The sequence below is a fragment of the Hesperophylax consimilis genome, chromosome 22, assembly GCF_061612785.1.
Source record: "Hesperophylax consimilis isolate HC1 chromosome 22, BYU_Hcon_1.0, whole genome shotgun sequence".
Classification (NCBI taxonomy): domain Eukaryota; kingdom Metazoa; phylum Arthropoda; class Insecta; order Trichoptera; family Limnephilidae; genus Hesperophylax; species Hesperophylax consimilis.
This window is the reverse complement of record NC_142857.1, coordinates 12,030,326-12,053,254: the sequence shown is the minus strand read 5'-3', so window position 1 is coordinate 12,053,254 and position 22,929 is coordinate 12,030,326. Positions and strand designations below refer to the sequence as shown.

The window sequence follows — 22,929 nt, the reverse complement described above, 5'->3', positions numbered from 1 at the left end:
GTTCGTTTGTTAAAAATCTTTAGTCTCCGAATGTTCTTCATCGATTGCTTTCAAATTTTAACACAACCAACGTTACAACGTTGCATTCGAATACGCGTATGTTTTTATATACATATATTATATAGATGTCACAATGGACAGAGAAAAACGGTAACCGGATAAATCATTACAATGATAATTCATCACATCTTTAAAAAGTTATATAAAGTCATGGAAAGTGATGAAACAAAACCATTATTAACTGGGTTATGTAGGTTAGGTTAGGTTGAAATTTTTTTTTTCATCGTTTCTAATGACTTTATATCACTTTTTAAAAGTGTGTTGAATTGTCACTGTGTTGAGTTATCATGGAACCGTTTGCTAAACGATGTAGGCGAGGGACTGGCAAGTTTGCTTTCTTATTTTGTTTTTGAACGGTGACATTGGAATAGATCCTCAAGGCTAGTGTGTCGATTATGTACTCTTATATTGACTAGATTAAAGAGTTTGCAAAAGACAGCCCTGAATTAACAACTTTAAATGCTGCATAATGACCCCTACTTCATTAGTGTAGCAGTATTAGTGTACATACCCTTGATCAATTCCCTGAAGCTTGGTGCGAGATATTGCAGATTTTCATCTGAAAGCTCATCAGACATAAGTTCCAGAGGGTTGTACTTGTAATTGTTTTCATTCTGCACTGGTAATGATGAAACATCTGGCAGTCCATCACTGATAACGATGCTGTCATCTTCACTCTCCCCTTCGCGAGCTTTAGCGAGATAATCGGCATATAGTGGATCTTGATTGAAGTTTCCAGGCAGGAACATTGGCTCAGAATTAGGAGCCCTGGATTGGAAGTAAGTATGTGAGGGGAACAGGACAACTGGGAAGCTTTGATCCTGGATTGGATAAGGATGCCTGATATAGTGAGGACTGTTGTGCGGGTAAGGGGATCTTATTACGGGAATGGTCGATTGGGCTTCTGTAAAGTCTGTAAGATGAGAATGGCCAGGGTAAGTATTTAAGACGATAGGGGGAATCAGAGGTTCTTCCCGGAGTCCCAGTGCTGCTGATCCGTGAATGTTTCTATACGGAGCGAAGTTAGCAGGTCCATGAGGAGGGGTAGTCAAATCAACTGGTAATGCTCTGTAAATAGTAAAATTTATTTTAAGTAAACATATTGTGGATCTTTGTAAACATGGATTTCAAATGCGAAATCACAACTGGACTGCGAAGAGTTTGGCTGGAAGGATATTCCTCATCTTTTTAAATAAGGATTTCAAACTTTAATCAATATATCAAAAGGTCTCCTTTAATAACAGGACTGCCCTGAAAAAAAGCTTGACGATATTTTTAATTTCTTAACTACTGGATTTATCAGGCGCAGCATCAAAAATCTGACAGAATGTTGTGAGTCAGTTGTGAACAATGCAGTGAATACAATAACTGAAGGGTATGGACTACATTTTGACTCGCAGCCTTAAAGACAGCGAGTGATATTCACAGGGCTAAAATTTTTTGCATGAACGTATTTTCCACACTCCCAATGTGTAGTGTTTCTATTGTTTACTACACTTTTCTGTTGCTCAAGGCTCGTTAGATGATTGATAACTCTAATGGTTCGTTTACAGATTTATTACGATAAAAGCAATTACAACCGAGCTGTACAATATTAGTTGGTAACGTGTGCTCGCTAGTGGGGTGGTTTTCCGTCTGGCGCTGCTCCGCCAGCGCCCGTAGTTAACGCGACCGGTTCGGAAATGCTCGGCCTTCCCGAGCAGTTCCGAACCGCTTGTTCAGTGTTGCCAGACACTGCACAATGGAATTACATCTCCCGTGCTTATTTTATTCCAACAGAAATAAAGTGGGAATTTTTTTTAACAAATAGACCAAAAAGCTACGGATTAAGGCTTCAACCCTATCAACACATCATCAATCCGTATTTTCTTTGTCTTGTAATATTTTACAATAATCTTTAACGTAATAACGTAAATAATGATACCTATAAAAACACACAAACACCTCAGAACGGGTAGGTACTTCTAATGAGGTGTTCACGAAAAACTATAATATTTAAATAATTTACGATACGCATCACTCTTACTTTAAGATACATTAACTAAAATAAATTTACTGAATCAAAACAGAATTGAATTGAAATCTTTTAAATGGAAAATAATGTAAAATAATTTCGAATCGAACCAAAATGCTTGCCTGATAAGATTGTGTTCAACATAATATAATAACATTCTCTCTGACGTAGATATCTGCAATTGTAACGAATTGGCCCGTTATGTATTAGTTGAAGAAATCAATAATTGGTTTCTCAGAACACATTTATAAACCAACAATGTTGTAAACTGTTGATTCCATAAAATAAAACAAATAAATGAGTAACCTTGAACAATATATACATTTTTCGCAGAAAGGTTCGTCTAACTGATTTTCAATTTTTGATGACATTATTTATTTTCTAAAAAAAATCGAATAACTTAGTATATTAAAGTTGTTGTCTTTTTAATTAAAAAAAGTAAAACATATATTAAGTAAGAGAAGATGTGTATATTAATTGAAATTATTATCCTCTTCCAAAAACAAGATAAAGCTTCCATGGAAGATTAGTTTTAAAATCTCATAATATGTAAAAACCTAATGTTTATCTTATTTTTGTGAATATAACCTTTTTCTTAATTTATAAAATAAAAATTAAACTGTAAAATAAATGTAAATAAATATTTTTTTAATGCTTAATTAATGTTTAAGAGACAAGTTTTTTAATGCATAGCACAAAGGATAGCATAATATTTTAAAGCAATAATTACAAGCCTGAAACACCTACATAAATTGAAAAAAATCTTCCAAGAAAAAATACAAACAGGCGACGGGAATTGAAACCGCAGACTTCTGACTGGCGATCAGGTGCTCTTTTATTTAGGTGTTTATATTTTTCAATTTACATGGGTGTTTCTTCTGAAAGCTTATCACTTTGTGATGGCATTATTTATTTGATTAAAACACAAATAACTTTGTTTAAATCACTTTATTATATACAAACTCTACATTTTTTTTATTAGTAAAAAAAAGATACATTACATAATATTGAATATAGTACAGTTATTAATTACATAATATATGTATTTGATGTAATTATATTAATTAGGTATATACTGAAGTACGAGTAAGTATTTAATTGTAATCTGTATTTAATTTTTGACTTCAGTGTATAAACTTACTCCTGATGAGGTGAACTTCGTTCATGAAACATGTAGAGGTTGTATATAATAAAGTGATGTAAACAAAGTTATTTGTGTTTAATAAAATAATAATTATTGCTTAAAATAATAAATAAACTTTAATTTAAAACCAATACAAGAATAATTAACGATTTCTTAACACTCACGTTGTTGCTTTTGCAGTAGAAGTCCTTACAGTGGTTTTTGCGGTAGTGGCAGCCTTCCTGGTGGTGATGGCGCTCCTTTTGGTGGTGGCGGGCGTCCTAGTGGTGGTGGTGGGCGGCCTGGTGGTCAGGGCGGGTGGCGCGTTGGCCGCTGGCGGGCGCTCGAAGGTCATCTGGTGCGTCAGGTGTGCCAGCACCTGCATGGCGGCGGGCAGATAGGAGTTGAGTAGGGAGGGCGAGACGGAGGGCGGGGGCGCGGAAAGGGCGGGGCTGGCGGCGCGGGCGGAGTACACCTGAAATACATAAAAAAATCCGTAAAAATAATAATACGACCAACGAAAATTTATTTGGTACCTTCTATATGTCGATGGATGTAAAAAGAGAATCAACCTACACCACTGAACTAAAAAAAATCTAAAAAAATGTTAATAGATCAAGATTTTTATATTGATATTGTTTATAAATACATTGGTATCCATTGATTGTATGCATGTAATTGTATAAATATACGTTGTGTGCCTTTGAGTGTGTATGAGTATGTTGACTGTGTTATATCTATCTGTTTTTGTATTCTATGCCTTTGTATTGCAGTCACTTGAAATGTTGTGTGCCTTTGAGTGTGTATGAGTATGTTGACTGTGTTATATCTATCTGTTTTTGTATTCTATGCCTTTGTATTGTAGTCACTTGATATGTTGTGTGCCTTTGAGTGTGTATAAGTATGTTGACTGTGTTATATCTATCTGTTTTTGTATTCTATGCCTTTGTATTGTAGTCACTTGAAATGTTGTGTGCCTTTGAGTGTGTATGAGTATGTTGACTGTGTTATATCTATCTGTTTTTGTATTCTATATGCCTTTTTATTCTAGTCACTTGAAATGTTATTCTTCTTCGTCTATTTTCTATATCGTGGCTTCTCGTTATATGTTTGCTTAGTGTTATATATTGCGAAATTTACCTGCTGATAAACTGCTTTGGCAGTTTAGTGGGTGCTTGTAATTTAAACAAAAATCGAGATATTATTGAAAATGTGAGTACATGACCGTTTCCTTATGCAATATTAGTCATTTAGAATACATGTGAATATGTGTTAAGGCGAAGCTTAATGCCAAATCACTATTTTGATTAATCTTTATAACGAATTGGTGTACATTATGAATACCAAAAAATATGCTTTAGATAAATTGAAGGTTTTTCTATCACTTTGCTTGAGTATAATACAAATAAAAAAATAAATTACTCAATAAAAAATATAAATGTAAACTATTAAAAAAATATTTTTTCATTAGAAATGTATGAAAGCATAAAGGAAACAACTTAAAGAAATACAGTATTATAGCTAAGATTATCTGTGACAGTTTCACTTGAGTAACTTTTTTGCTTTCTAATAAAATTATTTAGAAAATAAATAAAAAACAGTGTTGTGCTTGAAATCGAACGCTTCTAGACTCCATTTGTCAGCAATTTTAATGCCTATTACTTACAATATAAGGTATACCAAGAATATACACCTTTTTGGCTTGTAGCTTCCTCTTAACACGAGAACACGTATTCTGACTTCATCATAAAACGTTCGTGCTTTAGAGATAGTTTATGACCAAAATTTGTCAAATCATTTGTTATAGGCCTCTCTCTAATCCTGTTTTTAACAGGAAAACGGATAATTTTACCTGATTTTTAATAAATTAACGATATTACATATCAGTAAGTTTTCTTCGTGTGTGAGAATTGAAATCGTCCCGGAGAAGGGCGTGAAGGATTTTTGACGTAAAAAAATGTTATACCATTAAAAAAAGGAAGTTATAAGATTATTTTGATTTTATAACAGACACGTAATAGAAACAATAAACAATGCATTTTATTTATGATTATGAAATTCAAAACTAAGGAGGGGTTGTTTCGGAGAATTTGAACAATTCATCAAATTTCAACGTTCATTTTCAAGTTCTGTGAAAGATTTTTTCAAGTTCTGTTTTTATTTCAGTTTTGTCAAGCAACTAGCCTACAATGATATAATAACAAAACTTGAATAGGACTTTCACAGAACCCGAAAATGAACGTTGAAATTTGATGAATTGTTCAAATTCTCCGATACAACCCGTCCTTACTGTTTCTGTAATGTTCTGCAACTGAAATTATTTCAGTTAGGAATTATATCAGATAGCTAGCATAACTCTGATAATAGGTCAAACAAAGTTCCACAATAGGGAATTTGTATGCAGTGTCCGAGATGGTTATTGGATGTAGTACCTGAAGGCTGTGCTGAAAATGGTGGCATTTCCAGAAAATGTAAGGATTTATAATGATTTCTAAGGATTGTTTTCATTAAAACAACATTTTCTTCGGAATTCACTTATTAAAATCATCTCTAAGCATAAACATGTAGAAGAAAACCATTTTCAAGCATTTAAAACCCTCGAACGATCTGTTCCAGCGTAGTAAAATTTACACAGATTATTGCATTTCTAGGTCAACTGTTTTAGCTGTCAAGCAATGTAATTATATCATGTGCGTCGACGGTCTTCGTTGGACAGGGGTAATAATCTCGACCAGCAATCCGGAGGTCGGGAGTTCAAATTCCGGCGGGCGCAAGTCAATTTTATTTCATTAATTAGTGTTTTTTAAAAATCACGATTTTTGTATAATTACTGAATGCTGAATAGTGGAAGATACTCTTAGTATCGCCCTGGTGTAAGACAATAATTCAGAATTGAAACGTTACTTGAAATGGCTTTAGTCATGTTTGGCAACCAGATCTGAATAGCCAGGTACTTCTCCTCCTTTCCCTCACTTTCTCCTTCCTCTCCTCACTACATTCAGCCCTCACAACATACCCAAATAGGGGATGCCATATTCTCACTTACTGAAAACGATTGAGAGCAGCTGGAACTCTTGTGCGGTATTCACAAAAAATAGAGTTTCAAATTTCCCTTCACAAATTTATGTCTAGAAATAAGACGCCATATTATTCGTACCCTATTTTTCAATTGTTTAGTGAGCAAACGGTTTCTGAAAGAAGGTCTTGATATAACAGGTGAAGTCTCGTAGATCTTTCAGTGATAATAATATTGTATTATTTCAGAGTTAACTCCTTTCCTGATTGTATACTTATTCCGGGATCCATTGCTAAACGAAAACTTTTATATGATATCTGAATATCGAAGCCTTTTTTAACCCATCTGTAATGAAACACGAATATATCTCAAGCCACATTTACTGTCTCATCTCTTGTCTTGTTCCTGGCAGTTGAGCTTTAGTGTGGTGTACAAAAAAACGAGCTGATTAAATAGTAGATTCCGGTCACCGTGTTATGCGCAGCAAAATGGCCATCATCGAAGGTGACACAATATATCAATGTCAAAGTTCGTGAATTTCACATTTCCAATTTATAATAGTAATTTCCGGACACCGTGTTGTGCGCAGCGGAATGGCCAGCATTATACCAATGTTCAAATTGGCTTGACTGAAGTGACTTGACTCGCGTTTCCAGTTTGTAATGATAGTATCCGTTCACCGTGTTGTGTGCAGTGCGACGGCCAGCATTAGATGTAATATAATATATTCAATGTCCAAGTTTATGATTTACCCGTTTCCGATTTGTATTATCATTGTGTCACTGTATTATGCGCAGCGCAACGGCCAGAATCGAATGTTAGACAATACACAATATACCAATGTCCAAGATCATGACTTTCTCGTTTCAAATTTGTAATAGTATTTTACGCTCACCGTGGTGTACGTAGCGGAACGTCCAGCATCGAAGGCAATAATACACATTACATCAATGTCCAAGTTCGGAACTTTCGCGTTTCGAATTTGTAATAGTATTTTACGCTTACCGTGGTGTACGTAGCGGAACGTCCAGCATCGAAGGCAATAATACACATTACACAAATATCCAAGTTCGGGACTTTGGCGTTTCGAATTTGTAATAGTATTTTACGCTCACCGTGGTGTACGTAGCGGAACGTCCAGAATCGAAGGCAATAATACACATCACACCAATGTCCAAGTTCGGGACTTTCGCGTTTCGAATTTGTAATAGTATTTTACGCTCACCGTGGTGTACGTAGCGGAACGTCCAGAATCGAAGGCAATAATACACATCACACCAATGTCCAAGTTCGGGACTTTCGCGTTTCGAATTTGTAATAGTATTTTACGCTCACCGTGGTGTACGTAGCGGAACGTCCAGCATTGAAGGCAATAATACACATTACACAAATATCCAAGTTCGGGACTTTGGCGTTTCGAATTTCTAATAGTATTTTACGCTCACCGTGGTGTAGGTACGTAGCGGAACGTCCAGCATCGAAGGTAATAATACACATTACACTAATGTCCAAGTTCGTACCTTTCGGTTTTCCAATTTGTAACATATTTTAGATACTCTAGTCACATTCACAGTCACCAGAAAGACACTGGAGGCCACTAGTAGGTTGAAAATACTCCAGAATTCAGAATAGTATATTCCAACTATTCGGCTTGAGTCGAAATGAATTTGGTATGCATTGATGCAGAACAATAATTTTGTTGAAGAAGAAGATAATGCTAACAAATCTAAAGATAACATGAAACAAAACAAGACAGAAAATAAAACGATAACGGCCTCAACTGGGAATCGAACCTAGATACCTAGAACCTGTCATATTTGTCGAACTCATATTTTCAAATATTAATCACATATGACGCATCCGCCACATCAGATACATCTGCCCTGTTGATGGACACTGTAATGCTATCCAAAATGTTGGCTAAATAAGGAGGTAGAGTAACACGGTATAATACCCCAAAAATAAATCACTACAATACTTTTGGATGTGAAAATCTGAAATCATATCTTGGTTTTGTTTTCCGCGTAATATACAATTCAGTATTATTATTATGTAGAAATGTATTAATAATATTGTTCAAAAGGTTATAGGACTAGACTGTCAAATTGTGTTTCTGTTCGGTATTCTGGATTTCGCATATATTTTTTACACTTTATGCGATAGACACTTCCATATTGTGATTTATGACCATGTTAAAGTTTGTGATATGATGCACTTTTACTGAGATAATACAGGCGGAGACCTCTAGCGGCAGAGTCGAAAAATAAGTAATTACGATCAAATGGATGGGTGGATGAAGCTTTACAGGGTAGAAGGCAGATGTCTCTGTGAGGTAGAGAGATGGACCAATCGTAGGCCTCGATTTAATCTCCCACCAATCAAGTGGATTAGAGGATGCGGGGCGGCAAGTGGGAGTGGTTTACCAAGACAGACAAAGGAATGGACTTTGAACCGGGAGGGGCTACCTCGATTTATTACAGGAAAAAAAACGGGAACCTTGGTAGAGGGTAGTGCGATGACGTCATGGGTTTGGAATGCAAGGGTGTGGCGGAACGCGATCGTAAACCATCGACGGACGAGGGGGACGTGTTTCAAGAAGGGTAACGGACATAACACGAAACGAACTGGGGACTGAGAGAAATTGGTAGAATCCTACGTTAAGACATGCCGGAAGTGGAAATCATTGGGGGAGAGGGCAGTTACACGCGTCACTTAAAAGAAAACAACAGAAATAAGGGAAAAACAGGCAAATTACGTAAGAAAAGTGGAAAAAAAAAGTAAACATAGAACTTCCATCGTAAGCATGACGTGGAACCGCAAAGAAACAGCGTTGAGGTTACAGGAGAATGATGGCGCGAAGTTAGTTGCGAGAGGGATACCAAGGAAAAAAAGGTTGGCGATGTCCGACACTTGAAAACGCTGATTTTGAGAAAAAATACGGACATGATTTTGAGTCATTAGGACGCTAATAACGACCCAACGAGGTGATAAAATTAACCCGCGTCTTATGGAGACGAAAATACATTAAAATTAATGTATAAACAATTAGTGGGGAAATTATGAGAGAGTACGTCCGGGTTTGTTATGACAGGTGATTAAGGCCTCTGATCGATGCGAGATGAAGTAGGAGAAAAGGACAGGAGATGGGCGTTTGGAGGTACCACCCGAAGTTACACCCAGAATTACAGAGAGGGGTTGTAAGAATCCAGTAATAATTCTTGGGATAAAGTTGGTCGAAGGAATAGACAGGATATCAAACCGATGCGGACTAAAACGTGGAATAAAAATATAAACGAGATGATGTAAACTGGGACGTCTCAACTAAAAGCAAGTATCGATGGAAGCCTTAAATAGAAATAATCGAAAAAAAAAATAGAATAGCTATATTAGACCGTTTGTAAGGGAAGAGAACTAAATGTTAGAAGTAGGAGACGATCGTACGCGGGAGACTTAACACACTGAGAGGAGGAAACGGACGTGTACACCGTTTGGATTGTCGGGGGGAATTGGTTTGGAAGGTAGGGGGGGAAACGGACGTGTACACCGTTTAAATTGTCGAAGGCATAGGGAAGAAGATCAAAGCTAAGCTCGTGAAAGCGTTAAAAACAAAGCGTATCACATCATAAACGACGGCCATTAAATAAATTGTGCGGACACGATAGCATTTAAAATTAAAAAGGCCGGAATTCACATTACAAAAAGACAGCTCGCGCTAGAGCGTAATATAGAAAACGCCGTATGGGAATACGAGACCGCTTCCCAGTCCGCGTCTGATCTTTCTGTCACATGAGACGAATGCCAAGGTGTTAACTCTCTTGGAATGATCAGAATGGCCTAATTAGCATGATGCGACTATGGACTAAATAGGAAAGAACATACGAGTCGATAAAGGTTAGAATAGCATGTATTTGACGTGATTAATGAGGAAACGGGACTATAAAAGGGCTGTTTTTAGAAAAAACGAGGAGTCCTTTCGTGAATTTTGAGGGAGTTGAAAATTGCCGGGAACCGTTCAAACACGTCGCGCTGCTTGGTAACTATTTGTGGACTTAGGGAAATTCTCTAGTCAAAAACGTACGGTTAGATTCAGTGTTTGGAAAAAAATAATATTCGCATCGGATCTTAGAGAATTTTAGAACTTCAAAGAATTAGTTAAACACAGTATTTGGCGTGATAGTAAAATAAGGTTGAAAATTTAATTAATTTAAATTCAGTGGAAAAAAAAAGGATTAGTAACGACACTACGGTGTCGCGTTATAAGCCGAGTTGTTAATACGAAGTGTTGAAAGGGAGAGGGAAAACGGTTATAATCCGAGACTAACGCGATCCTTCGTTGTAAGGAATTTAAACTAGAAAAAAAAATGATAATAATAATAATTAAAGATAAAATAATATTAATATCGGAACCAGAGAATTTAGAACCTCGGGGAATTATTCAGATTCGGTGTTCATGACGATTTACGAATTTAAATTAGAAGAATGATAATAATAATAATTAAAGATAAAATAATATTAATATCGGAACCAGAGAATTTAGAACCTCGGGGAATTATTCAGATTCGGAGTTCATGACGATTTACGAATTTAAACTAGAAAAATGATAAAAAAAAAAAAAAAATAATACATCTAATGCGGGTATGAAAAGAAAAAATTTAAATCGCTTACTCGATTAACGTTCGATAAATAATAACCATACCTCGTTATAATAAAATAGTAAGAACCCAAAAATAGCAAATAGTAAGAAAAAAAAGTTATTATTGAGGTTAGAGGACTCAATTCAGTGAGGTAATCAGGTTGCGCGTTTAGATTAGACATTTACAATCTTATAGAGAAATTATTGATAGGTGGACGGAGACAAAAGAACAGGTTGTTGTGCCGTCGATTATCCCGGTGGATTAGAGGAGGGGCGGGCTCAGGTAAGTGATTTGTACAATTATAATATATTTGCAGGCCAAGGGTGGAGGTTACTGTTCCTGCAGCTATCTGAAGGCGCCAGTTGGGACCGTAATTGTGTACGTATTATCAAATGACATATGTACGTGTATATATGAATAAATGCATGAGTTGATAAAATAAATATCATTTATTCCAAGACAACACAATTATTAATTATTACATTGATTAGGACCGAAATCGGAATCGGTCATTATAGTTCATTGTAGGTAAAGTACCTATTTATCGTGGAGATAATTCAAATAATTGGGTACAACGCTCGCAACACGATAATACAAAGGAAGAGAAAAAAAAAATATATCCATTTCAAACCGGCTTTAAAATAGACAGGGCATTGACTCGAGTTGGGCGGAGGACAGGTTGATTTATTAGGGTCTGAAAGTGCAAACGGCCTGGAAGATTAAATGGGACACTAGGAACAGCTGAGTCGGAAATGTAGGGTTGGTTCCAAAAAAATACGGCGGATGGATGAATGGCGGCTTGGGTAATAAAGACTTGCTTCGAGGGTACGTACATAGCTAAAGTCATTCAACGGGAGGAACAAAAAAAAAAATCAGACGGTGTCTGAGAATAATTGAAGAAATTTTGAGCTGAAATTGAAAGTCTACGAACATAGCTAAATTCACTTAACGGGAGGATCCCAATATCAGGTGGTGCCTGAGGGAAATTGAAGACTGGAGACCGGAGGAGTCTGGGAACATGGCAAAAGGTTATATCTGAGTTGGTGATCTCTATAAATAAAATCATCGAACAAACAAAACCATAATATATTATGTGTATCGTAATTATTAGCATTTATATTAGTATTTATGTATCAAGCGAACTGGTTGGAATTCACAACTCCTTCTCGGCGATGCTTGGTCTGGAATGTACTGTATAAATAGTACATTGCAGATTATAAAAACAAAACAAAGTTAATTTATATATATTTCTTGATATGTACTGTCTGCAGGGGGGATGTATGTGGTCTGGTAACTATCGGGATGATACACTACGACTGCATACACGCCCTCTCAGAGGATGGGAAGCAGCCTAGGAAACTGCTCTCCACAAAGACCGCAAGTATATTTTTGCATATAGAACGAAACCGGTTCGTACTAAGTAGACGTAATTCTCGGAGGAGTTGGAATCTGGGAGCGTGAGACCCTGTTGAGATTTGGACGTAGTATGTGACGACCACAGGAATGGTCAACTAGGACACGGTGACTTAGGCACCAACTAGGAGATTGGGTCGAGTGATCATGCCAAACCCAGATCGATACGGATCATTTTCACGTCTTGCAGGAGGAAGGAGCCAGATTTTTGCTAGCAAAGTAATATTCCGAGTTCGTCATATATGCAATAACCGAATCATACTAACACGCTGGAAATTAGTCCCATGTTATCCCATCTAGTAGGAGAGGTCGGCGATCCAGAGGTCCCGGAGGACAAACTATGATTGTAATGTACTAACAAATTATGTTTGATTTTCGATTTGTGTATTAAGGCTTTATGGCAGGTCGGTAGGACGGCCTAGTAGAACTTCTAAGGAGATCAGAGTAGGGAAGGTAGACAGTATGGAGAAAGCGGGGGTTTTAGGTATTTTGATCCAATTTCGATTCGTTAACTTTGAAATTAACAACTCTGACCTCACCCCTGTCCTAAAGAGAACTAGGGGTTACCAAACAAAGTAATTAAAAACCCGATACCATAAAGCAAAAAAATCACACAACGTTTGGTGGGATTTAATTACAACTAAATACGAGGGAGTTACGTTGAAGGTCGTAACCGGCGTATTAATTAACTAAGTACATTTGTCTTTATATAAATGTATATATATTACTTGAGAACCATGAGTAGCCTTCGTAGCTACCGAAGGGAGAAAGAGTTCTGAGGATATTTTAATGCCGGTGGCCTAAGGTCACTTAGGTATTACAAAAAAAATTAAATTCAAAGGGTGAAAGGAAGAGTCATCTCAACTGCGGCCAACATGACCAGGAGAATGGATAGGCATACCTAGAGTGGGGAGAGAGTTGTTAATGAAAAAAAAATAACGAAGGGAAAGAGTTCTAAATATTACGAAACAGAAAATAAATCACTGACAGCGGTACAAGTCTAGACAAAAGCGGCCGGGCTGCGAAAAGTATAAACAAACCATAAATTAAGTTTAGGGCCCAATCGTAACAACCATAAGCGTGCGTACCTGCTTAAGAAAAAAATAGGGTTTCGCAATACACAAGGAAAGAATGTTAGGACTTCTTACGAACACTGAAAAATAAAATATTGCAAATTCAAAATAGAAATCGCGTAAATATCGTGATAGGGATACGCCTATTAAAAGAAAGACGTTAAAACGTAGATAAGGAATTGTTAGTGTTCAAACGGTAAATCACGGGATATTCGTTAGCATCGCGGCAACAACAATCATTAATAAATAATAATAATAATTGGATAATTTGTGGAGCGTCGTTTTGTGAAAAATCACCTCAAGGGCGCTGTACAATTTATTTCCTAGGATTGCGAGTCGTATCAAAGAAGATTAGATACATTCATTCGGAATTTAAAATACCTAAATAGAGAGATAGACTATTTAGGAATACGGTCGAAATTCGGATTGATTAGGTATCGTTAAATAGAAATATAACGTGTTTATCGGGGAAGAGCTTCCCATACATATAACTGTGTAAAAATAATTATATATGTGTATACATACATATGTATGTCCTGTATACGAAATCTTAATACCACTTATCATCATTTGAAAAAAGGAGGGAATATATAAATAAATAAATAAGAAAAAAAAAATTTTAAAATGGCCGGAAAACGAAGGGGAACAGCAGAGGCTTTAGTGTCAGCAATCGGAGAAAATGCTGCAGCAGGGACTTCGACGGTGAACATCGAAGATGTGACAACAATAATCCAGGCAGCATTGGGGCCGCTCGTTAGTAAGGTGCAAGAACTAGAGGAACAATTGGGAAGGTCGGCAACGGTAGCGGTAGCGGCAGAGGATAGTGCGCCGAAGAACGTTCTGCAGGTAGTGGAAATGCTACCGCAGCAAGAGAGGCCGTCATTTTCGGGAGGGACTCAAAACCCGATTGCCTTCCTAGAGGAGTTGAAAGACTACATGAGAAAGGTCAAGCGTACGGATGCGCTGAATGTCGTGAAAGAAAATTTCAAAGGGGAGGCCAAAAGTTGGTTCAAACTGTATGCTAAGAGGTGGCAGACGTTGGAAGAATTCGAGCGGGATTTTCTCGCGAATTATTGGGGAGACATCAAGAAAAACGCCGTACGACGACGCCTTGCAGAAGGTTGCTATGACGCAAAAAAGGGGACGTCAATGCTTGCACATTTCGCTACGTATTGGGAGCTCGCGAAGGCGCTTAAGATCACGGATACGTCCGAGGGGATAGTAAATGAAATAATGCGACATTTTCCAACGGAGACGCAATCTCTATGGTTTTCGGGTGAAATGGGCGATGAAATTGCGGCGGCCGAGCTACTGCGACGATTAGATAACATGGTGTGCGATCCTGAAGAACGTCAACCGCGTAAAAGAGAATACGACGAGAGCAAAAAAATCAATAAATACCGAGAGCGCTATAATGCAATGAAGCGACGTATTCATAATATTGAAAGCGTTAGTGAGGGCGCCGGTTGCAGCAAGTGCATAGATACGCCGCCACCTACAAGGAAGGGATCGATTCCGGAAGCTAGCGGGAAGGAGGTTTGCGTTGTGAAGCGTCCGGGAAACTACAACGAGTCGTCTCCGAGGTCCTGAGGAATTCGGCTCAACCAGACGGAGGAGGGACAACCACGCAGACACACAATATTGCGCTAAAAATAATGCTGAATTCAGGGTGGGACATCACTAAAGGACTTGGAAGAAATCAACAAGGAATAACTAAACCAATACAGGCAGAAGGGAGTGAGAGGAGATGTAAGAATGAGAGTTTAAGAATTAATTCAAATACTTATGTAGGAGCGTGCGTAGATTTATTGCAGCAAATTAGCACAGAATGGGGCAAGTCGGAATTTGAGGCGTGGGAGGGAGACAGCGACGTAAAGAATTTTCATAACATTTTCGAAGACGAAGCTTACGATGAAACGGAAAGGGGTAGCACTTTGCCACAGCTACCGGAAGCCATGGCATATGTAGGGGACACGGAGGTGCGATGTTTGATAGATACGGGCAGCCAGGTTACATGTATATCGCAGGAGTTTTACGACCATCACTTGTCAGATACAGAACAATACCCGGTTATGCCGGTAGCAGCGATTCAAATAAAGGGTGCTGTGGGCCACAAGAGTCAACGGATTTCTAGGTTAGTGCTGGTGCCTTTACAATTTGGGGATCTTCAAATAAACACGCCGTGTCTAATCATACCGAAATTAATCAGAACAGTCATTCTAGGAATAAATTGGCTAGACGAATATGCGGCGGAGTTTAAGTGTGGGGAAAATAGACATTTTAAAGTCACATCTGGAGGGATTGAAAGAACAATAGGGCTGTCAAACACCACAATAACGCGGGTAAAGTCGAGCGAAGAGGCCGGCGGGAAACCGTTAAATCACGCAACAAAAAATGTAAACACGGCCGAAAGTGATTTGGGCCAGAATAGCCTTTCAAGTCTTGAAGAAAAAATAACTACATTTGTAGCCGAACTTAGTTTAGACACGCAGGGGAAAGAGGGTTTGCGACAAGTATTAAGCAAACATAAAAAAGTGTTTATCGACCGGCCGGGGCTGACGACATTATACACACATGATATAAAAATGATAGATGAATCACCGTTTGTAAAACGATCGTACCCTGTGCCTTTCGCATATAGAGACAAAGTCGACAAAAAAATATCCGAATTAGAGGGGCTAGGTATCATTAGCCGTGAAGCGACGCAATTTGCAAGTCCTTTGACGTTCACGATGAAAAAGGATGGAGCCGTCCGGATTCTCCTGGATGCCAGAGAATTGAACAGTCGAATGGTGGGAGAGGTAGAGAAACCGCCGCTAACCTCCGAAATACTACAACGATTTCACGGTGTGAAATACATAACAACATTGGATCTTAATTCAGCGTACTTTCAAATACCGTTAAGTCAAGATAGCCGAAAGTACACCGGATTTGTGTACAACGGGAAATCATTCGTATATAAGGTACTACCACAAGGTCTGAAGACATCGGTAGGGAGCTTTTCGAGAGCTATGGATAAAATATTAGGCCATCAAATGCGGGACTTTTGCGCTAATTACCTAGACGATTTAGTAATATATACATGCGGGGACCGAGACGAGCATTTCGAGCACGTGGGTGCGGTGTTGGAGCGTCTAGAAGCGGCTAATATGACGTGTAAGTTGGAAAAGTGTCAGTTCTTATTTACTGAAGTGCACATGTTAGGGCATATTATTTCGCCATACGGAATTCAAATGGACCCAGGAAAGATAGCTGCCATAAAAAATTTTCCCGCGCCAAAGAAAGTGAAACAGGTTAGAGCATTTTTGGGTCTCTGTAATTACTACCGGAGGTTTGCAAGTAGATACGGAGAAACTACGAGCGTTCTGTGCGACCTACTACAGAAAAATCGAACTTGGAGGTGGACGGATATAGAACAAAGGGCGTTTGAAAACGTGAAGGCGTCTTTTCTAGCTTCAGTAATTTTGCACCACCACGACCCGAGCAGCACGTATTATTTACAGACGGATAGCTCTGGGTTCGCAATTGGAGGGGAACTCTATCAATTGGACCACGATGGAAATCATCACGTCATCGGTTTTATAAGTCGAGCGTTACGAGGCCCCGAGTTAAAATGGACTACTTCAGAGCAGGAGCTGTGGGCAATAATCTATGCACTACATAAATTCGAAACATACTTACGGGGGGTGCGGCTAATAATTCGGACCGACCATCAAGCGCTGACCTTTTTAAAAAACTGGAAAATGTACAGCGGCAGAATAACGAGGTGGATCCTTTATTTAAATCAATTTGACTACAAAGTAGAGTACGTGAGAGGGAAAGAAAATATCGGACCTGATATTTTGTCTCGGTATTCGCATGAAGCAGTGAACGTACAAGAAGAAAAAGCTGTTTATCCGGAGGTAGCGAGCTTCGCGGTGAAGGGAAAGCGACAGATACGGCGCCACTTCGAGAATATTGTAGAATTACAACATAAAGATGATTTTTTGGGTGAGGTGTTGGGACTCATAAAAGGAAAACAATTCGGGCCGCCAACACGGAGTGTCAGTAGATACCTGAAAAATTATAAAAGAATAGGTCGGACTCTGTATTATGCGGCGAGAGGAGATAGAACACTTCTAGCCATACCTCAAGGATTAACCGAAGAATTAATTAGAATGGTGCATTTGGAAATTGGACACGGAGGTGTATTTAAAACAGGATCGGCGATCAAAGACAGGTACTTTTGGCCCGGTATGCACAAACAAATAAAACAAAATGTGCGGGTTTGTCACCTATGTCAAATGGCGAAGCGCGAAATTCGACCAACTGTAGGGCCTGGCAGGTCTATCATTACTCGAGAGGTGGGGGAATTAATCATGGCGGACTTATATGGGCCACTACCGAGAAGTCAAGGAGGGGTACGGTTCATATTGGTAATACAAGATACGTTCAGTAGGCTAATTAGATTATACCGTTTAAGAAAAACTACCACTAGAACCGTTTTAAACTGTGTAGAGAAATTCCATAAGGAAATAAAGATCGCCGCCATTTTAACTGATAACGGGTCAGTATTTTGCTCAAGACAATGGGATCGGACTTTAGAGAACATGGGAATCCGGATATTACATACTTCAGTGCGCAACCCGGGGCCCAACATCACAGAGCGGGTGAACAAAGAGCTAGGTCGCATTTTTCGTATATACTGCCACGAGAGTCACACGACGTGGGGGCACTTTATAAATGATATTGAACAGACATATAACAATACTGTACATTGTTCTACGGGTTTTTCTCCGAACGAGGTGGCCTTTGGGAAGGTTCCAAAATATAGTTTAGACAAATATACGAAGGGATGCAATCGGCCGGCGCGGACAAAGGAAGAGGTACGAGAAGCAGTCCGGAAGAACTTAGTGAAAAATGCGGAGAGACGGCAACATTATTATAATCTAAACAAACGATTAGTGACTTACGAGATAGGCACCTTGGTAAAACTCAAGAAGATTACGCAATCAAGTCTACTGAAGAGGCAAATAAAGAAGTTCGCATTGTTATATGAAGGGCCGTATGTGATAGCTGCGGTGAGGTATAGTAACACATACACATTGGCGGACCCGATAACCCGAGAGATAAGAGGAGATTACAATGCAATCCATCTGGCAAGATATTACGTAGAGAAAGAGGCGCGTAGTCCGGGGGTGATAATCACCGAGATGCACGAATAAATGGAAAAAAGAGGGGAACACCCATCATTCAAGAAAAAAAAAATATCTTTTGAAAATTTTCTGTTGAGGCCTCAAGCATGCTAGGTTAGGATGCGACAAATTAAGTTCAGTAAGAAAAAAAAAAAAATTCTAACGTCGGGAGGAAAAAGGATAAAGAGATAAATAAATCCTTAGTTAAGAGAGTTTTAGCGTTATCTAGATGTAGGGAGTTTATAGGGGTACTGTTAAGAAGTTAATGCGTTTCATTAGGAATAGAGATTATAGAAATTAGAAAAAAAAAATGTTACAATATAGGCAGATCCAGGGGAGAGGAGATGCTCAAGTAAATTTTAGAGGTGGATGGTTATCCGATTAAGTTTAGAAAAAAAAAAAAAATGTGTTACCAATGTAGTGTTTAGAGAGTTTTTTTGAGTTTGTGGATTTCAAACGTAGGGTTAAGGAAAGCTGCTGCAACTAGGATTTAGGAGAATTTAACAAAAAAAGGGCGGGGCATGATTGAGTGAATGAACGATTAGTTTAAGAAAATGAGAAAAAAAAAAAAAAAAAACAACAAAGCTAGACTCAACCTTGTACACCGATTGTGTGACGGGAGGGCGCGGTTTGTACGAACTAAACATTCATGACAAATTTAAATGCAAAGTAAATGTGTGTGGGAATACACTTATATACCATCAATAGGTTGTACACCAACGCCACCCGTCATCCAAATGGTCAGATAGGAACCGCGAGATTGAATATCAATCTTTTGATTTGAACCATTTGTAAGGGAGATCTCGGTTCAACCAGGTTGGAGATCACCACAACACGCGAGTCGAGGGGCGTGTTCTCAGAAAAAAAATAATAATTTTGATTTGCAAGGGGAGGAGGGTGTCCCCTTTCATTCATGAGGTCATGAACAAGGTTGCATTGGCCAACAAATAAAAATAACGTTAGAATCAACGCGAAAAAAAAAAAAAAAAAAAGACAATAAGGTTCAAATTCAGAGATTGCGATCAGTCCAGAGGAATGAGGAGGGGGAACAGGGGAAGAGGGCGTAGGTGAGGACAGGGAAAGGGGATGAGGAGGGGGAGCAGGGGAAGAGAGGTGAGAGGGCGTAGATGAGGACAGGAAAGGGGATGAGGAGGGGGAGTTTAGTTTTCTCTAGATGTTGTCCCAGTTTCAGTGTCTACCACGAAAAAAAAAAAGGGGAGAGGAGAAAAAAAAAAAAAAAAAAAAAATAATAATAGAAAAAAAATTTTTTTTAGAGAGAGGAAAAATGGTGAGAGGAAAGCGAAAGAAAAGTGGTATACACGGCAAACTGCGACAAGAGGAGGGTGTGATATGATGCACTTTTACTGAGATAATACAGGCGGAGACCTCTAGCGGCAGAGTCGAAAAATAAGTAATTACGATCAAATGGATGGGTGGATGAAGCTTTACAGGGTAGAAGGCAGATGTCTCTGTGAGGTAGAGAGATGGACCAATCGTAGGCCTCGATTTAATCTCCCACCAATCAAGTGGATTAGAGGATGCGGGGCGGCAAGTGGGAGTGGTTTACCAAGACAGACAAAGGAATGGACTTTGAACCGGGAGGGGCTACCTCGATTTATTACAGGAAAAAAAACGGGAACCTTGGTAGAGGGTAGTGCGATGACGTCATGGGTTTGGAATGCAAGGGTGTGGCGGAACGCGATCGTAAACCATCGACGGACGAGGGGGACGTGTTTCAAGAAGGGTAACGGACATAACACGAAACGAACTGGGGACTGAGAGAAATTGGTAGAATCCTACGTTAAGACATGCCGGAAGTGGAAATCATTGGGGGAGAGGGCAGTTACACGCGTCACTTAAAAGAAAACAACAGAAATAAGGGAAAAACAGGCAAATTACGTAAGAAAAGTGGAAAAAAAAAGTAAACATAGAACTTCCATCGTAAGCATGACGTGGAACCGCAAAGAAACAGCGTTGAGGTTACAGGAGAATGATGGCGCGAAGTTAGTTGCGAGAGGGATACCAAGGAAAAAAAGGTTGGCGATGTCCGACACTTGAAAACGCTGATTTTGAGAAAAAATACGGACATGATTTTGAGTCATTAGGACGCTAATAACGACCCAACGAGGTGATAAAATTAACCCGCGTCTTATGGAGACGAAAATACATTAAAATTAATGTATAAACAATTAGTGGGGAAATTATGAGAGAGTACGTCCGGGTTTGTTATGACAGGTGATTAAGGCCTCTGATCGATGCGAGATGAAGTAGGAGAAAAGGACAGGAGATGGGCGTTTGGAGGTACCACCCGAAGTTACACCCAGAATTACAGAGAGGGGTTGTAAGAATCCAGTAATAATTCTTGGGATAAAGTTGGTCGAAGGAATAGACAGGATATCAAACCGATGCGGACTAAAACGTGGAATAAAAATATAAACGAGATGATGTAAACTGGGACGTCTCAACTAAAAGCAAGTATCGATGGAAGCCTTAAATAGAAATAATCGAAAAAAAAAATAGAATAGCTATATTAGACCGTTTGTAAGGGAAGAGAACTAAATGTTAGAAGTAGGAGACGATCGTACGCGGGAGACTTAACACACTGAGAGGAGGAAACGGACGTGTACACCGTTTGGATTGTCGGGGGGAATTGGTTTGGAAGGTAGGGGGGGAAACGGACGTGTACACCGTTTAAATTGTCGAAGGCATAGGGAAGAAGATCAAAGCTAAGCTCGTGAAAGCGTTAAAAACAAAGCGTATCACATCATAAACGACGGCCATTAAATAAATTGTGCGGACACGATAGCATTTAAAATTAAAAAGGCCGGAATTCACATTACAAAAAGACAGCTCGCGCTAGAGCGTAATATAGAAAACGCCGTATGGGAATACGAGACCGCTTCCCAGTCCGCGTCTGATCTTTCTGTCACATGAGACGAATGCCAAGGTGTTAACTCTCTTGGAATGATCAGAATGGCCTAATTAGCATGATGCGACTATGGACTAAATAGGAAAGAACATACGAGTCGATAAAGGTTAGAATAGCATGTATTTGACGTGATTAATGAGGAAACGGGACTATAAAAGGGCTGTTTTTAGAAAAAACGAGGAGTCCTTTCGTGAATTTTGAGGGAGTTGAAAATTGCCGGGAACCGTTCAAACACGTCGCGCTGCTTGGTAACTATTTGTGGACTTAGGGAAATTCTCTAGTCAAAAACGTACGGTTAGATTCAGTGTTTGGAAAAAAATAATATTCGCATCGGATCTTAGAGAATTTTAGAACTTCAAAGAATTAGTTAAACACAGTATTTGGCGTGATAGTAAAATAAGGTTGAAAATTTAATTAATTTAAATTCAGTGGAAAAAAAAAGGATTAGTAACGACACTACGGTGTCGCGTTATAAGCCGAGTTGTTAATACGAAGTGTTGAAAGGGAGAGGGAAAACGGTTATAATCCGAGACTAACGCGATCCTTCGTTGTAAGGAATTTAAACTAGAAAAAAAAATGATAATAATAATAATTAAAGATAAAATAATATTAATATCGGAACCAGAGAATTTAGAACCTCGGGGAATTATTCAGATTCGGTGTTCATGACGATTTACGAATTTAAATTAGAAGAATGATAATAATAATAATTAAAGATAAAATAATATTAATATCGGAACCAGAGAATTTAGAACCTCGGGGAATTATTCAGATTCGGAGTTCATGACGATTTACGAATTTAAACTAGAAAAATGATAAAAAAAAAAAAAAAATAATACATCTAATGCGGGTATGAAAAGAAAAAATTTAAATCGCTTACTCGATTAACGTTCGATAAATAATAACCATACCTCGTTATAATAAAATAGTAAGAACCCAAAAATAGCAAATAGTAAGAAAAAAAAGTTATTATTGAGGTTAGAGGACTCAATTCAGTGAGGTAATCAGGTTGCGCGTTTAGATTAGACATTTACAATCTTATAGAGAAATTATTGATAGGTGGACGGAGACAAAAGAACAGGTTGTTGTGCCGTCGATTATCCCGGTGGATTAGAGGAGGGGCGGGCTCAGGTAAGTGATTTGTACAATTATAATATATTTGCAGGCCAAGGGTGGAGGTTACTGTTCCTGCAGCTATCTGAAGGCGCCAGTTGGGACCGTAATTGTGTACGTATTATCAAATGACATATGTACGTGTATATATGAATAAATGCATGAGTTGATAAAATAAATATCATTTATTCCAAGACAACACAATTATTAATTATTACATTGATTAGGACCGAAATCGGAATCGGTCATTATAGTTCATTGTAGGTAAAGTACCTATTTATCGTGGAGATAATTCAAATAATTGGGTACAACGCTCGCAACACGATAATACAAAGGAAGAGAAAAAAAAAATATATCCATTTCAAACCGGCTTTAAAATA

The 22,929-nt window shown here is 38.4% G+C and overlaps 1 protein-coding gene across 2 annotated transcripts in view; it reads right to left on the bottom strand.

Annotated features, from left to right (window-relative positions):
* The window catches only part of ImpE3 (Ecdysone-inducible gene E3), a 68,532-nt gene that overhangs the window by 2,820 nt on the left and 42,783 nt on the right, over positions 1-22,929 (bottom strand). For both annotated transcript variants that reach the window (XM_089644981.1, XM_089644982.1), the window contains exons 3-4: positions 3,383-3,672; positions 572-1,128 (exon numbers count right to left, since the gene is read on the bottom strand). In XM_089644981.1, coding sequence (XP_089501107.1) covers positions 572-1,128; positions 3,383-3,672 — 847 coding nt within the window. The remainder of the gene's footprint in view (positions 1-571; positions 1,129-3,382; positions 3,673-22,929) is intronic.